Here is a 17720-nt window from a genome sequence, read left to right on the forward strand (position 1 = left end):
CTCAATTAAGGAAGAAATACAAAATATTTCCTACCCTCCTTTGCAATGAAGTATAAGCACGCAGGTGGACAGCTAGCATAGCACAGCTCTTGGTCTGTGACATTTACAGCTGACACAATGTTAACAAGTAAACAATAGAATGAATTTACTTTTTCTGTGGTTTAAGGCCATGAATGTATGTTTATGAGGGTTTTTTTTAATGTACGTAAACACACACACATATTGTAAGTTAATGAACTTTTTCTTACTTCCAGTCCCCATGGTGATCACAAAGCAAATGTGGGGCTGAACCTGAAGTTCAATAAGAAAAATGAAGAAGTTCCTGGCTATACTAAGAAAGTTGGAAATGAATGGATGTATTCTTCTGCAGTAGAACAACTACTTGCTGAGTATTTAGAGAGGTAAGTTATTGGATATGGGCTTCACCCAAATTACCCACCTTTGTATCAATTGTTGGGATTTGTCCTCTGGTCACAGCTCTTCTAAGAACAATGAGTTTATTCCAGTGTTCTGTTTTGGGACAGAGTAATTGTGTTAGCAGCTTGCCTTTGGAAAATTAGCAGTATGATACTAAATTAAGTAAAAAATAACCCATCTGGGCTTCACAACTTTTGAAGCTCAACAGACTTGATTTTGATGGGGCTATTTTGTGGTCTGTGCTGATGTGAAACTAAAGTTATCTTCCATATATTCGGGGGTTTTTAGGGTGCCTGAACTATTTAATTATGTAGCCAAGAACAGCCAGGAAGATATCTGCTACGAAGATGACATTTGGCCTGGAGAGGATGAGAATGGGTAAGCTATGGTCCTTATCTCTTTTCTACAATAATGAGAATAAAGACTGACAGCTGTGAAATTGGTAATGGTGGTGCAGTGGCTGCTGTGTAACTGAAACCTCGCTGTTCCTCCAGCAGCCTGATTGTTCAGTGATGGCTGAAAACATTATTTGAATGCTGTATTTTTCAGTCTGGAGTGCAAGTTTCTGCTAGACTTCAATGTCAAGTCCAGTAAATGAAAAATATAATTTTCAGTGGCTATTTCCTAATTTCTTGCTTTTAAAATAGCCTACAGTAAGCATAGCTATGACTAGTCATAAATATTTTTTAAATAAGCAATAATTGTGGTAATTGTCTGAAATCACTTAGAATTTGAAAAATAAATCCTACAGAGTTTGAAGCAGTTTGCACATTTTTAATACACATTTACATGGGAGAAAAATAGCAACCTTGGTTCCAGACCCAAAATGGTAAGTTGCAAAAGCTTAAGTTCTTAGACAATGAACCCAATCCATGGGCTTCAGTCAGTAAATCTACAGGACTCTTACCTTGTGATACACCAGTGTGGACTCCTCTCATAGAAGAATCTCAGATTTTTTTCTTCATTTTACCAGAGAGTCTTCCCCTGTGAAGTTCTTTCTTCCTGTGTTGTGAGAAACAGCTGGTCACAGAACCAGTAATCACATTTGGACACAGTTTGTTGGTTGGATGCAAACTTAATTTGCTGAATACTTTCAATTAATTTAGTAATTTTTTTTTTATTAAACAAAACTTTGTTGTTTTGAAACAGTACTGTATAATTCTGACTCTTCTTAACTCATACAGATCCTTTAGATTCCATCACTTTATGAATATATACAATCAGAGTGCCTGTATGATAATACTTGACTGATTAACTTAGGGAACATGGTAAAATCCCTGGTTTATGCAGCTAAAAGCTTCCATTCATGCCATTTTTTATTCAGAGCTGAGAAAGTGCAAGAAATTGTTGCCTGGTTAAAAGCACATCCTGTGTCTGCTTTGTCTCGTTCATCTTGTGACTTGCAAATTTTGGATGCAGCCATTGTTGAGAAAATTGAAGAAGAAGTAGAGAAATGCAAGGTACACAGCTTGGTGTCGTTATGAGCAGGGGTGAACCAAAAAGCAATGCTCGTTATTTTTGAAGTTCTTGAATTTAAATAAGACAATTGAAGATTACTTGCCATTCCAAAGAAAAAGGACACAGAATATAATGTAAAATCTGGATGTGTAATATTTTCCCAGAAATTCAGAAGAGCTCATTACTAATCTATTTTAAAAATTCACTCTTTTAGGCGTGATTTATCAGTAGTGGGACATACTCTGAGCTGTGCCTTTTGGTGGTTTTGTAAAGGAACACTTATCAGTGTATATTGAAAAATAGTAAGGTGCTCTTTTTATTTGAAATCCCAGCTGTTCTTCCCTTGCAGTTTCTCTTTGATCTGCACAAAATTAGAAAGTTATTTTCTGCAGACCAAAAGATGAAAAAAGTGGCCATGGAAATTGCTAAAGTAAAAGTAGGGACAAAGCCATATGAAATAATGGGCTGATACTTTTTGAAATAACTTGCAAGGACATCTTAGAAAATTGGTGTGAAATCTGGAATTAGACAACTAACGGATTGATATGAAATCCAACATGTTGTAAAAACTAGACTTGCTCTAAAGACTTCATTAAAGCTCTATACCATTATCTAAAAGAAACTAAAGAATTCTACATGATCTTTCAGGAATTTTGTTTTATATATTCCAGTGCTTGTTCCCACACTGGTTTGTAAAGACTTTCTGTTCCTTTCCTTTAGCAGAGGAAGAGCAACAAGAAGGTGCGAGTAACTGTGAAACCCCATTTGCTGTACAGAGTAAGTGATGTGAATGGATTGGGGGGCAGTTTAAGATTATATGTATTTTACCTAAGCTTGCCAACTTTAGGAAAATAGAATTTTATGACAGCATTGATGAAAGGAAACGTTTGGTTATGCCTTTTAGAAAATAATTTTGGAAACAGCAGTCTGTTTCTACAAGGAGAGAGAATTTCTTGTAACTGCAAACTCTGTCATGTTGGGCACAGACTTTCAGGTTTTTTTCTGCCTTGTGCCCTTTATGCCTCTGCAGTTCTTACTGGCTCTGTATTGAAGGCAAAATAAAATGTGCTTTCTGCTGTCTCTTTTCCCATGTTTTACTTTTTGTTCACTTCTTCACATAAGACTGATTGCTCCACTTGCCCATGTTACTGATACAGGCAGGTTACATCTAATATTTTAGTTCTGTCTGAATTGATCCTCCTTGTCAGCTAGTGTACAACACATGTTCAGGCAGAAGCAGTAGTGAGAGTTGTAAGGGGAAAAAAAGAAAGTTTGCTTTGAACCTGGAGGGAAAAGGTTTTTATTCTTTGGTGCGGTTTTGGGGGGGGGTTTCCTATGTTTTTTATTTCCCCAGGAAGTTTACTTTGTAGTGTGTCTCAGATATAGTTATAAATGCATTTTTATTGTAATTCTTACTGTTTTGCATACATTAACACAGTCTATTGGTTATTGTCAGCCGTTAGAGCAGCAGAAAGGGGTTGTTCCAGATCGAGATGCGGAGTACAGGCTGTTTGACCGTGTAGTCAATGTCAGAGAGAACTTTTCTGTTCCTGTTGGTCTACGAGGCACCATCATTGGAATTAAAGGAGGTAATATTTTCTTTATGATTATAACTACATAACAGCTCAGCTAGTAATAAGAAAGCAGGATTCAGGATATTGTTTTATGTAATGGTTCTGAATGCACATATTTCTTGCTATGAAGCATATGCAACTTGAACCTGTTAATAATATATTTACTGTTTTGAATAAAACCTACCTTCTGTTTTAATTTCATGTGTTACACAACTGTTATTTGAAAAAGAAATTACTTACCCAATGGTCCTTCCTATATGAATTAGAAATTACTCTTCATTTCTTCTTAATATGAAGAGGGCAGATCAGAAAAGGAGCAAAATGAAGTTATGGGAAAATGTGGGCAAAGTTAAGTGGAGTAGACATAAAACCAAGTATTAGCCTTAATACTTATATTGAACATAAAACTTTATCAAGTATGATTTGTCTTAAACAGTTTTAATTTGTATTTTTATTCTGTAATACTCCATTTCCATTAATTGGCATAGATTTATACCTTGCTTGACAAGAAGATTAACCATAAATCTATTTCAAGAAGGATTTATTGAGGGCCACAGAGTGTAGGAGTTTGAGATCAAGTATTACAAATGGTTTTCTTACCTGCCATTTCAGTAGCTGCTTTCTCATTCAGTTTGCATCTAACAGAATCTCAAAGACATTAGACTAGAGTGCAGTTTTTAAAAAAAAATATTTTTTTCTCCATTATTCTGAAATACTACTGTAATTTTGAAGGTATGTTAGTCTATCATTATGCAAGAAGCTAATATTAAAGCTGTTAGTTTCTGACTGCCTGAATGTAGAAGTGGCTTGCATCTCTTTTTGCCAGTTTCTGACACGTGTCACATAGTGCTGTAAACTGCAGTTCTGTAAATGCACATGGGTAAGGTGTAATGCATGGTGCATTACTGTTGAAACTATATCTTGAAGGGCAGATATATGTGAGACCTTCAGAAGCATTTCCAAATTCCTGTTAATCAAATTATTCAGAAATTATTTGGGGGTCTGATGTTCATTTTTGGTCTTTTCATTATTTATTGTATATGTAGTATAGATATTTACATAATATAGATGGACATAACTGTATAAGATGATGTTGAAATTTGTTTTCTATAGCTACTAGAGAAACAGATGTGCTCTTTGAAGTTTTGTTTGATGAAGAATTCCTTGGAGGCCTCACTATAAGGTTTGTGTGGCAGAGTTCAGAGTCAATTCATGCTATTGGCATAGTTGGCATGGAATTGTTGGCTTTGGTTTGGTATTTTGAGTATTTTTAATGCCTCTTCTTGAAACTTTATTTCTTGGCAGTGTTGGTCAGTTTTTATTACTTTTGTCTCTTGATTCTCTTTGAGTATCTGTTCACACTCTGAACAGTCATGACCATGACCTGCCCAACATAAGAGAGGTTTGTGAAGCATGTTATATTGTGGAAATGCTCTTTGGGCTTTTTTGGTGTATAAACTTCTGACTTGCAGAAAAGAAATGTGAACCAGCAGAATAAAGCAATAGACCTAGATGTCTTTCTAAACAAATACGTAGAAAATAGGTTCTTACCAGTATGTATTCAACATGTGGATTAAAAACCAAGCAGAAGGCATCTGTTTCTCTGAACTCAAAAGTTGATACTTAGACACTAAATTCTAACCATTAAAAACCTAAGCTGTTTTTCCAGAGGTGGAGGTGCTTTTGTTTTTATAAGTGTGATAACTCTTCTGTATTGAAGTAAACAGCTAAAATTCTAAGTGCTCAGATATACCCAGCAGGCTTCATTTTTACTGTTCTTACCTAAGGTTTTAATGATGGGAGTTTGAGGAAATTCTTCCCTACTACCTGCATTCAGCAGTCATAGCCCTTGCAGATAATACTCAGTGTTCAGAAATGCTGCTTAACTTCAATTTGTAATTCTGCTACTGAACCTGAAACTTCAGTTTTCATTTCTGAAAAATAAAAGAATATTGTTTTCTGGTTCTTTTACAGAAATATTTACTACAGAACTGTGCTATAACAATTCAGTCATCTTAAAAATTTCTTTAAGCTCGGCACTGAAAGGTACAATATAAACTGAGAGTAGTGCTAATTTCTGTTTGACAGCCAGAGGGCAAAGGGGAGCCATGGGTTTCAGGTTGTCTGCAATGCTACTAGATTTCAGTATTGCATAGTTTTCAGCTTCTGTTGTTCAAACTTGAGTCATTGTTTTTTGGCAACAATTAAACTGCATGAAACAACTATGGAATTCACTTTTCTCAAGGTGCTCACCTGCCAGAGGTTATCGCCTGCCCTCAAGTGCCTTAATTAACCTGTCTCATGGTAGTCGGTCAGAAATGGGAAATCAAAAGCTGATGGCCATAGTTAAACCTCAGCCAGCAGTGAATAACTACAACTCATATGCATCTGATCTGTCATCTGTATGCTCACAAAAAGTGCATCTGGGAGGCCTCAACCATTCTCCTCGCTCCCTTTTTGTTCCTACGCAAGTAAGATTTTTCTCACATTTGTACAAAAACGTTTTTCCCTAGAGTCTGAAATATTGACATGGTTATCTTCATTGGTCCAAACAGAATTTAGTTTTTATGTCAATAGAACTCTTTTGCTGCAGAAATGAATTAATCTAATAATGAAAAGGACTAAAATTTCCTTATTGACAGTGGTTTTGCTCTGAGTAACTCCAGTTGCTTTTCTGAAAGATAGATACTTAGTTCGGAGCAGTGACACCATATTTGGTGTCAACAAATAGTATGTGTGGACAGAGATGCAATTAGTTCCTTAAAGCTTTGATCCAATTAATGCTTCCTTATTGGCTGTTTGTTCATGCATAGAAAGGGAAGACATTATTTCCCTATCAGTTTTGCTTTTCAGTTATAATTTACTTTGAAACTACAATAAAGGAGGAAAATTACACATTTTGAATTGAGTTTCTTGGTGGTTTAATGACACTTTATTTTTTTAACAAGAGTCTTCTTTAAAGAAACTTACCTTAATTAGTAACTTCATGTTGCTGTAGGTGTGTTTGAAAACAGTTTTCTCATGTTTTTCAAGTCTATACAAGAAAAAGTACTTTCCAAAAGAAAATGTAAGACAATGAAACACTTCTGATTTTTTTTTTTTTTCTCTCAATGATTTAGCAACTGAATGGAAGACAGCATTACAATCTCAGGGCTGAAAATCAGGGCAACTCTAACTCACCCCAGAAAGGATCATTTCTGAGTGGCAATCAGAAAAATAAAGTGAGTGTTCGGATTCATTTAGTATCGGACCCAAATGTCTCTGTTTTGGCCCTCTGTTCAGGGTGGGTGTCATTTTCTCATGATTAATAAATTGCTTTGTTTTAGTACATCAGATGTTTTAGTTCAGATACAGACTGGAGCAGAACTGCTCTCAGTTCTTGAATGAATATGATATCCTGTGTTATCCTTGTTTAGATATTAGATTTTTTAAAGTGTTTTTTTGCATAGCTGGGCTTCAGTTCTGCGGTAACATACCTGTAATGTAATGAAGTAATTGAGCCTTGCTGGTAAGGCCTTACAAAATAAATCATTAATAATACAATCTAAGAATACTCCCAGTATGAAAGCATGCTTTGAAACCATTCTGAACTGTTAACTGAGTTTCATTATATTTAATCATCAAACTAACTTCATTTCACTTTAGTAGTGATTCTTGGTAAAAATTGTAACTGCAGTCCACTACCACAGCTTGTTCCATAGTTAATTACCTGCAACTTGTACTATTGTCAACATGAAAGTATTTGTCATCTGAGGACTATTAAACTTGAACCTTACAATTTCCAGAATGTCTTGGTATATACTTAGCTGTTCAAAAGTTGAATTTATCACCACTGAGTTTGTCTGGGGTCTTGTTTTTTTATGTTGTCAGGCACAGAGTAAGCCAGATGATGAATTCTGCAGCATATGGCAGTCATTGCAGAGTTCTGGGAAGTCTCATCACATTCAACAAAACATGCATGAGAAGGTTTGTATAGAAACTTTTAACAGATCTCTGCATTCAAAATATGAAGGTCTTAATTTTATACATTGGTTCATTGTATCAGAAAACTTCATGTTACAAATAAATCCTCTGGATGAAAGTGGTGTTACACGGAGTATGCATAGCTCTGGAAAGGGGTTATCATAGGGCACTACTATGTAAATAACAGATACCCAGTTTTCTGGTTAAGCTTTGATGTTTGAAACCCTAGGGTGCACTTCTACCTCAGGAAACCAAGCTGGGAGCTGGCCATCAGTTTTACAAGCCAGGCTTCAATGACGGCAGCTTTAAATGTCAGCAGAGAAAACAGGAGCCTTATAAAAAATGTAAGTACTATAATTAGAAACTTTGTTTAGGTGAACTGCTTGCTTTATCTGACCTTCATTGAAATGTCTGAAGAACTTTTTGGTTTTTTGTAGTTACTGACAGGAAATAATTTATTATAGTTTTATTGTCAAATAATGTCCCTGGTGTGTATATTAGATTGTTCCACACATAATTCTAAACCTTTTAAGTAAGTTGTTCTGTGTTCTGTTGACTTGCCACCCATCTAATATAAAAACCAAACAAAAACCCATGCGTGTCTTTGAAAATCTGCTTGTGATCATATCTGTAGAATAGAAAATTAGATATATTATTGGATATGCTTGGTTTTATTTTATCCTAGAAGAAAAGCATACACCAAATGACCTATGAAGTAAAAATTAAACATTTGATAAAATCATTTATATTAATGCAACTCTGTGTATTTGTATGGAGTTACTAATTGTTTTGAGTCTTGACTGTTACTGTTTTTAAGAGTATTTCAAAAGAATGCATTCTTTTGTAGTTAAAGAAGATTCCAAAACTACAAGAAGTGAAAGTCAACCACATAATAAAATGTCAAACCAACAGGTAATTTTGTCTGTACTGAGTTAACCTATTCTTTTCATTTTACTCTGCTGTGACTTGTCATTTTACAGACCTGTCTTTAACTGGCATCTTAGTTGATTCATTTAGTCAGAAAATTTATTTTGGATATTTTTTTCATTAGAGGTTTATAGACAGAATATGAGAGAGAGTGCATGAAATGTATGATGATACCAAACAACTTTACTATAACTCTTAGATTCTAAAAGCTATGTTGTAATGGGAAAACAAAAATGCTAGGTGTTCAATAAGCTGAAATCCTCTAAGAATATTAGCTTGTGAAGACTCTTTGCAGATGCTTTTCTAATAAGTTTGTGTTATAATGAGTAATAGAGTTTTCAATAGTAATGGCTGCAATTTATTTCAGAATTTTGCAGGTGTGAATAAGTACAATGTCAAACTTTTGAAGAGGAATGGAAGTCCCAACACGCCTTTAATTCAGAAGGCTGCAGTTGATGGTCCCTGCACAGGTGGAAAGGTAGGATCTGAGGAGTTGACTGTCTTGTGCTCTTTGAGTAACTTCAGTTTCCAGTCCATTTTGTTCAATTGTTCCTGGTTACTTGTGTGCAAATTCATGTTTAAGAAATAAACAAACCTGTGTAACTTTAATATTTCTCTAAATCAAATCTATCAATTTTAATATGCAGAACTTGATGCAGTCTCTGGATATCTGTTCACACTGAACAGACATGACTGTGACCTGACCAACCTAAGAGAGGAAAAATCTCAATGAGAATAAAATTAAGCTCAAATTGATATCCCTTCTCTTGCTTCAGCTTGTACATACACTTAGTTGATGTACCTTTTTTTTCTTTAATTTAAGAAGGACAACGAACTGGAAAGGCTTCTAGCTTCTCTGAAAATTTCCAAAGAAAATGAAGTGCAGACTTATTCCAAGGAAGCAGGACCTACAAATGAGGAGCATCTGTCACCACAGTCATTTGCTATGGTCTGTATACTGCAGGAATCATTACATTGCAGTTTAGCATCTGCTGTCTTAGTATCAATGTTTCTATTTAAAGAATCTCTAAGAAACCTCATACTGCTTTTTAAAATGTATTAATGATTTTTTAATTAGCTATTCTCAAAAAAAATTAGCAAACACCTTTGTTTATGCTAAGATGCTGTTACCTTTGCTTTGATAAAATATAACTGATTGGAAAATAAGTCAGATTCTGTTACCAATTATGATAATCAGTGTTAAGAAGGTCATGTTGTCTGATGCCAGAATGTTCCTGAGTGGTTTGTTTTATTTTTAAAGAAAGGAACACAGATGCTCAAAGAGATTTTGAAGATAGATGGCTCAGATCTGCAAACAAAGAATGAAGTGAAATCACAAGTTAATGATGTTCCTGCTCCCTCTAGTAGACAGGATTGCCATGGAGCTGCTGTGCAATACAGACCAACAAAAAAAATGGGTATGAGTAACCATCAGCTCATAATTCAGAGCTTCACCTTGTAGTGACATTTTAGAACACAGTTTCAGCAGAGTACTGTTTATCAAAATATAGTAATAAAATTTCCATTTTTTTAGTTCTACTTCTGTATTTGGGTCTAAAACTCTCTTCAGCTATAGAGGGTTTTTTTAAACAATATGGAAATACGAGGGAAAAATAAAATAAGCCTTTTTTCCTTCTTTTTTTTTTTTTTTTTTTTTTTTTTTTTTTTTTTTTTTTTTTTTTTTGCTAACAACCAAGTTGCCATCCTTTTAGCGAAGGAAATAATTATGATACAGCTCTTTTTTTTTTTTTCCCTTTTTGTCAGCTGCATATATGAACAAGCACAGCCTTGGAGGCCCCCAGAACACACCAGCAATAGAAACTGGAGGTCACCCTTTCACTTGTCCGCAGCCTGCACTGTCTACTGTCTCTGAGCTTTCTCGTATTTGTTCTCTTCTTGGAATGTCACAACCAGATTTCTCTTTCCTAAAAACACCACAGGTAAAACGTTTTTTCTGTAAAAGTACAAGTTCTCAACTTTCTTTCAACTGTTCTATATTAAATATTTGGACTGACCGCTGAAATCTGTATGAAAATAAACCGTAGCTCCCTTTGTTGCCTTTTTTTAAACAAACAAATCTCTGTTTCTGTCTCACAGTTTGTTAGCAATACAAATTCCCTCAAAAATCTTCTCTCTTTTTTCTAGACCATGACAGTTTGCCACATAAAGCTGTCCAATGGTTTATTGGTTCACGGACCGCAGTGTCATTCCGAAGCTGAAGCAAAGGAGAAGGCTGCGTTTTTTGCTTTACAGCGCTTGGTGAGGATGTGCAAAACCCCTTCAAATCTTTGTCTCTGTGCACTGCATCTGCTGGTAAACCTCTGTTTCCTTCTTCATAGGGTTCTATAGGAGTAAACTTTGCTTCGCCTCCACCTCCAGCAGTGTTTCCAAATTACCAACCACTGGGAGTTCCTGTACCACCTGGATCAATTCCTCCAGTATTTGCACAGCCCCCTGGTAGGTGTTTGACTAGTACACATTTCAAGTAATATCACAATATCCTCTAATTGTGGTGTTTCTTTATATGAAAATGAATGCTTTCCAGACAGCCCCATTTTTTGGTTTTCATGTGTGTATTGTGTGTCTGAACAGTTTTGAAAACAGTTCATGATCCTCTTTGCATCAATGTGCAGATTAATTCAGTATGAAGGATCATGCCTATTAATGATTACTTTTCCTCAAGAATGTATTGATCTATTCAGTCATAGGTGTTTTTTCCCACTTTTTTGCCTTCAAAACAACAGTAATTATTTGAAAGCAGATAATCCCAGTCCAGAATTTGTAAGAAGCAGCCTCCTTGATTTTTTACATGGATTTTCCCCCCACGCCATATAGTTAATGTTTCTGTATGCAATACTGTTTTTATCCATCTATTACCAACTTTAACTGAAGTGCTACATCACAGTCCTCTTGTACACTGCCAAACACGAGCATGGTAAGTAATCCTCCAAAAATTGCTAAAAGTTCTGGTGTTGTTTTGTATTCTGGCTCCCAGTTGTTTTGTATTTTACTGAAGTTGCCATCACAGCTAGGAATTCATGAGTCAGCACCATTGTAGCATCCTAGAAACTCATGCAGCAGCTGCTACATCTCTTTTCTGTGGGGTTTCTGTGTTGTTGCTGTGTTCCAAAATGATGGCCTAAACTTGCAGCTTTCTCCTAATACAGTTGGCTGAGCTGAGGATGTGGAGATCCCACATTATGTGCACTCTGGAATGCAGATACCATGACTTTAGTGCTCTTAATTGTGTTGTCATCTAGGTGTAGTTCTGTTTATTTGGGGGCTTTTGATAATAAATGACTACTTAGATATTTTGAAGTCAATATAAGGCATATGAGGCTTTGCTGAAAAGATAAGCAACGTGCAGACAGCTGTAGTTGGAGTAGTCCTGAGCTCTTGGCAAGTTTGGTTGGGTTTTTTTGTGTTGTTTTGTTTTTGGGGTTTTTTTGTTTTTTTTTAAATGAAAGAGAGCTAAAAGTTTATTCTTTTCACAGCTAATATGATGCCTCCGTCATCTCACATGTTTGGTCCAGTGTCCTGGAGTACTCCAGTACCAAAGCATTATTATCCTGGCTCCTATCCAGGAAATGTGTCTCTTGCAGGAACTCTACCAGTTGGTTCTCACAACCAGTTTATACCTCTGCAGGTAAGAGCAGCAGGTTTGTCTTAATATTGTATTTTTGTAAAAAAAATGGTGGCTACAAGATGAATACAACAACGTCCCCATTGTGAAGTAGTATTTAGTATTAGAAAATTGTTGTTAAGATATGTATGCATGTTTTCTGAAAGTGGAATATTTGAAGTTTTTTGAGAATGCATTCTGTTAAATAATATTTATTTAATTTAAAGGTAACTAAAAAAAGGGCTGCTAGCAAGAAAAACTTTGAACTCAAGGAGTTTCAGAGTTCCCCTCAAGCTGCACCACTAAAGAATGAACAGCCAATGTCTTCTGACCACATTCAGCAAGATAGTTCTTCAGCTCCTTTAAAATCTCCTCAAGCTGCTCAGTCCACTGTTTCATTTCAAGACAATGTGGCTACTCCAAGTGTTCCTCATAACAAATCAACACCAAACACTTCCAGCAAGCGAAAGCCAAGAAAACTGGCTGTCAATTTTGGCGCACCAAAATCTTCAGAATAAATCTGGTAGCTAGGTGTATTTTATCTTTAACTCTTCCCCACTGTTATGTTCTATCATTTAAAAAAATCAGAAATCTCTATTAAAAAGACCAGCCACTTTAAGTATAATATAGAAGGAAATACATTTTATTTGCTATGGTTTTCAGGTTGTCATTAAAACCATATAAATTATGTTAAAATTTGTTTTATTTTCACTTAAATTAGCAAAAGCCAGGAAATACCGAGTTAGGGTTGCCATGCCATCCCTTGTGCCTAGGTTTCTAAACAGTGGCTTACAGACAATATCGGGTAAGCAGCAATAACAGTGGCAACCTTTACTCAGGTTGGATGTGCTTTTTGGGAGGGATGTGGAACAGTAATAAGTTGGGCATCTAACAGTGTTTAGCATGACATTTTGTACTCTAGCTTGATTTTAAATAGTGTAATAAGACGGAAAGTAAAAATTATTTAAATGCAGTTTTTTATATTGGCACTCCAGGTCCTTCTGAGTTGAATCAGTGTAACTGCAAGCTGACTACAAAGAAACTGCCAAATCCAGTCTAAGCAGGAACTGCTGGGTTTTGTACCAGAGGGCAACAGCTTTACAGCTTTCAGAACTTAGGTGTTATTGTGTGTCTGGTATTGGAGTGGCAAAACCTGGTTGCTGTTGCACAATCTGTTCCAGGAGATTAATTTATAGGATGTATTGACTTAAAAAAAAATTTGCAAAGTAGAGATCCCTTTGGTAAAGTACATTTAACTTTTTTATTAATCTACCAATTTAATTGTTTTCTGATGATAAAATAACAAAGTTATCTAGTACAGATGTGCATAGCCTCCTAAATGCTTGTGATAGCCTGATTTTTTTCTAAACTGTAAAAATGGCCAGACAGAAAGACAACCCATTTTGCTGGATGGCTGTCAAAGTTATGTTTACTTAGAGTCCATTTCTTCCTCTACTAGTCTGTGCCCTGAACCCTTCTCTGTAGTAGGTTTTTTCTTTGTTGCTAATGACTTTTAATATTTATTTTTCTAGTTTTGTGAGAGAATTTCTGTGTTGCAAAATTAAATTATCAGGAAGTGTTGCTATTGGTTTCATAAAAATATTCAGACAAAAAGCTGACTTAAATTTTTGGACAGAACTCTATGGGATTATTTGCTCATATAGGAATAAAAGAAGGCTCAGAGGTCCATGTATTCTTTTTAACCCACGTGTGCCAATCTTACGGACATTACTATAAAATCTTCAGTCCAAGAAAAAAATTTGAAACCTCTGTTGGTGCTGCTTACTGGCATGAAATTAAATTTCATTTTTCATCTGTTCTAGAAAAAGAAGTATTTTTTCTCTAAGGCCCAGAAACCAGAAATAAAGCAAACTTGAGTGCTTTATTTTGTTGCTTCTGAACAGGTTTCATTCTGGGTCTGCAAGACTTTAATTTGGTTTTTTTGCCTCCATTTCTTAGTGTAGTATGAAGCTTCACATTATTACTGTGTCACAGTGTTTTTTAATTTTCATTTCTCCAAAACGTTGTTGGCTCAGCAGTATTTGTAGAATAGCAGCAAGCCCTATAAAAAAGGTAACAGAGGTAAAAACAAGATTAAGAAATTTTATTTTACTTAGTATCACAAAACTTGTGGAGTAGTCTACATATCATCTGAAACTGCATCGATTTTGTTGTTGTCTTTATAGTCATCTAGTCTCAAGAGGTTCAAAGCCATGTTCTGTGGAGGGAAAGTTGGTTTTTTGGGATTTTTTTTCTCATTAGCAACATGAGACTGATACGATGCTGCCATGCCAATATTTTAGAAGTGGTTATGTGACAGTTAATTGGCCCACTGTATCTATCTGAATGATCTGATCATAAAATACCTATTTGAAAATTTCCGTGACAGAGATGAGGCTATGTTAGACTCTCACATCAAAAAATTTTGATGTGTCTGTACACCCAATTTATGCAGATTTTTGAGAAACAAAAAGGAGGAGGATGCTATACTCTTATGTACCAGTGAACACAGCAATTATTATTAATTATTCTACTTCAGACTAAGATTTCTGCTCCCTCTTCAAGTGGAATTGCTATATGTTGTATATTTAGGTGGTTAAACCCTTTATTCTGTAACTGCTGCATATTGTATTAGTTCCTGATTTTTAGTTTTTCTATTTTATGAAAGTGACTGCCTGGTGCCCAGTTAATTACAGTTTTACATGTCCTGGTAGATGTGACATCTGCATTGATCATTGCCATGTCCCCTTTGATTTCATTATTATATTTTAACAAGGTCATAATGTTTAGCTCATACAGATATAAATTTAGGCATTTCTTTTTCTCATAGATATAAAGTATTTTCTAAGCACTGGAGTTTTTCATTAGATCTTATACAGAGCAGTATTTTACTAAAAATCCAAAAGGGAAGACTTTTATGTGCGCATTTTTGTAGTTTCTGATTTTTTTAAAATAACTTTTCATTGTTTATCTGCCAAGTGAAATGTTTTAAATTTGCATATGAATGGATACAGAATGTATTTTTTGTGCTGTTTAGTGTTAAGTGTGCATTTGCAGATTTTTAGCATGTAGTTGCACAAAGACTGTGCAAAGATATTTTGGAATATGAATATATGCCACACTGAAGGAAAAACATTCATAAAACTTAAATGCTATATAGAACTCTAATGCAATAGAGTAATTTTATAAACTGTCTGTGTCTGCTTGGATTAAATATTGAAACAAGAAACATTACCTATTTTCACTGTTTTATTTCCAAATACTATGTGGGAACTTGTGTATGCTCCATCCCAGAAGTTTACAATATTAATCAAATCTCATGAAACTCAGTTTCTGTGATTCTCAGAAGCAGGACTTGCCCTCATGACTGTTTCTTGATGGCTTCAACTGTAACTGTGATCAAAATACAAGGTTTTTTCAAAAGGCTGTTGGTCACCTTGCAATTAAAAGCATTTAACATGATACTGATCTTCCAAAAATTTTTGGCCTTGTCACTGATTAGATTAAAAAAACCCAACCCCATAGAAAAGTCATTAATTTCCAGTAACCTCAGTCCTAGTGATTGTTAACAAGGTGGAGAACCAGCTGATGGCTGAGAAGCAGAATGTCCATGTCTTTCTTACGCATTTTCGTGTGAATTAGCTTGTTTAAAGCAACCAGCATAAAGATTGGAGTACACTCTTAGCATGACAGGCTGCTGCAACTTTATCTATGTGTGTATGCAACTTGGTGTTTCTGTATAGAACAGTTCTGGTTGGTGTAAACACTCAGCTCATATTGCTCAACTTAAAGACACCAAGATAAAATCTTGCATTTCATAAACTGGCTTCAAATGATTAGTCAATGAAGTCTTAACTGCTGTTACCCTGCATGGTGAGTTCTGCCATCTCAATATATAGCACTAAAGAAAACTCAGGCAACTTAAATGAAGGGATTACTTGAAAATATTATCAGTTATTGCAGAGTAAATCTTGCATGGATGCTTCCATTCAAAAATTACAGGACTTTTGTTCAATTGAATTGATTTGATATGAACTACTATATAGATGACCCCTGAGAGTGAGGAATCTCAAAGAAGTAACTGTTACTTACAATAAGAATGTTTTCTAATTCTATTTGCAATGTGATCTCCTTATGTATTCCATAATCAGCCTTCCTTACTACTGAGAGACAGTTATGTTCTTCTCTTTCTGTATCTGGAAAGGGGACACAGTGACATCAAGGGCATAAGGGCAGTCTGAATACACACTCTTGGCCAAAAGAATTCAAATTCAGGTGCATGAGGACCCTTGAATATTGAGACTGTAACTGATAAATGTTTTGAAGAATCTGATGTCATGAGGTAAGTGGCTGTTCTTTATTAAAAGAATCCATGGTTCCAACAACAATTCCTTATTGCTGTCAATTTTTCAGTGGGTGTTTACTCTTATTTTTCTATAATTTACAAATTTGCTGGTTTATTTTGCTTTGAAATACAATACACATCAAAGAAATGGTCACAATGCCATCAAGTGCATATAGTACACTTGGTCCCTATTATTTGAAAGGACACAAAAAGCATTTTTCATTAAAACTTTTTTTCTGGTAAAACTTGGTCAATAGAACATCAGTGCATTGGCAGTGATTTATGAAAGTTGATAATCACATTTAGTCCTGTATTTTGTGTAATTGTAGTTGTTTTTAAGGGCTAGGTCTTACTGAAACAATAGTTCTTAAGTGCTTTTTCATCCTTTTAGATTCTAGTTTATCCATTCTCTTGTTCTAATTAAGCCTCATTGATGGCCATTTTTGTCTTTTTTTTTCATTAATTTCTCAACTTGAATGTTCTTTTAAAAACCTGTCCAGCCCTGAATTTTCTAGTTACACAGGACCATCATATATATGTACACACACACACACACACACACACACATATATATATACAGGAACTCAATCACTCATTTTCTTTAAATTATTCATAGTTATGTCATTTCACACAGTACTTCCTTAAGAGACATCCAGAGGATGATGGGCACTTTCCTTGTTAATACACATTGCTCTTCTCCAAATGCAGATATTCCTTAGGCCAAGTAAAAATAATGGGGAAATAATGAAACATTAACAAAGTAAGTACACCAGTTTTCACTTCACTTGCTTTGGTAGATAAATTTTTGGCTTACAGCTTAACTGTCCTAAAGTCCACCTCATTTCCTGTCAGAGTTTACTTGTGCTGCAGAGCTGGCAGAAAGGAAGGACCGCTTGTGCCTGAGGCACAGTGCAAAACCTCATGCATGTGGGCACGGATTTGATGTGCAATCCTCTAGTGATAATCCTGGATTAACCAGTCTCTTATTACTTGCTCCCTCTGGGTCATGCCAAACTGTGTTGCCACATTATGAATCTTATCAAGGAATTAATCAGATTGGCACTGTCCTGTGTGTTATTTTTCATAGTTCATCATGGAGTCCCAAGAACAGCTGCATTGGTACAGTTTGTAGTGTGAGGGTGGGATGATTTAGCAAGAATGGAACTCCTTAAGAAACATCCCATGACTGCCTAAAGCTCAAATTACCCACAAATCTAACATGATTCATCAAGTGATGTCATTGCATGTGGTTCTGTCTGTTGACTTCGAGGAGAGTGGTAACTTCTGCAGGAGTACAGGAGGAACTGGTGAGAAAGGGTCATATGGTAAATTATTGCAACAACATTTGCATAAAGATTATCATTTTAATTTTGGTCCGTCTGTTAAATTTTTAGGTGAGTCTTAGTGAATTATG

At 35.3% G+C, this 17720-nt stretch overlaps 2 protein-coding genes across 13 annotated transcripts in view; one reads left to right on the forward strand and one right to left on the reverse strand.

The window, feature by feature from the left end:
- XRN1 (5'-3' exoribonuclease 1) overlaps nucleotides 1-17500 on the forward strand; it is a 36696-nt gene extending 19196 nt beyond the window's left edge. For 2 of the 12 annotated variants that reach the window (XM_064385817.1, XM_064385823.1), the window contains 19 exons: nucleotides 255-401; nucleotides 706-795; nucleotides 1742-1877; nucleotides 2596-2652; nucleotides 3332-3464; nucleotides 4563-4632; nucleotides 5695-5920; nucleotides 6569-6670; nucleotides 7320-7415; nucleotides 7642-7756; nucleotides 8260-8324; nucleotides 8707-8817; nucleotides 9163-9288; nucleotides 9601-9757; nucleotides 10104-10279; nucleotides 10485-10598; nucleotides 10679-10796; nucleotides 11834-11985; nucleotides 12189-15195. In XM_064385817.1, the coding sequence (XP_064241887.1) occupies nucleotides 255-401; nucleotides 706-795; nucleotides 1742-1877; nucleotides 2596-2652; nucleotides 3332-3464; nucleotides 4563-4632; nucleotides 5695-5920; nucleotides 6569-6670; nucleotides 7320-7415; nucleotides 7642-7756; nucleotides 8260-8324; nucleotides 8707-8817; nucleotides 9163-9288; nucleotides 9601-9757; nucleotides 10104-10279; nucleotides 10485-10598; nucleotides 10679-10796; nucleotides 11834-11985; nucleotides 12189-12479 (2482 nt within the window). In that variant the 3' untranslated portion in view covers nucleotides 12480-15195. Of the gene's footprint in view, nucleotides 1-254; nucleotides 402-705; nucleotides 796-1741; nucleotides 1878-2595; nucleotides 2653-3331; nucleotides 3465-4562; nucleotides 4633-5423; nucleotides 5496-5694; nucleotides 5921-6568; nucleotides 6733-7319; nucleotides 7416-7641; nucleotides 7757-8259; nucleotides 8325-8706; nucleotides 8818-9162; nucleotides 9289-9600; nucleotides 9758-10103; nucleotides 10280-10484; nucleotides 10599-10678; nucleotides 10797-11833; nucleotides 11986-12188; nucleotides 15196-16135; nucleotides 16304-17393 lie in introns of those variants that run through there. The other 10 variants (XR_010346303.1, XM_064385818.1, XM_064385821.1 and 7 more) reach the window with 10 other exon arrangements.
- The window catches only part of PLS1 (plastin 1), a 277498-nt gene that overhangs the window by 102073 nt on the left and 157705 nt on the right, over nucleotides 1-17720 (reverse strand). The gene's annotated exons all lie outside the window — the stretch shown is intronic.

This window comes from Passer domesticus, chromosome 11, assembly GCF_036417665.1.
Source record: "Passer domesticus isolate bPasDom1 chromosome 11, bPasDom1.hap1, whole genome shotgun sequence".
NCBI classification, from domain to species: Eukaryota; Metazoa; Chordata; class Aves; order Passeriformes; family Passeridae; genus Passer; species Passer domesticus.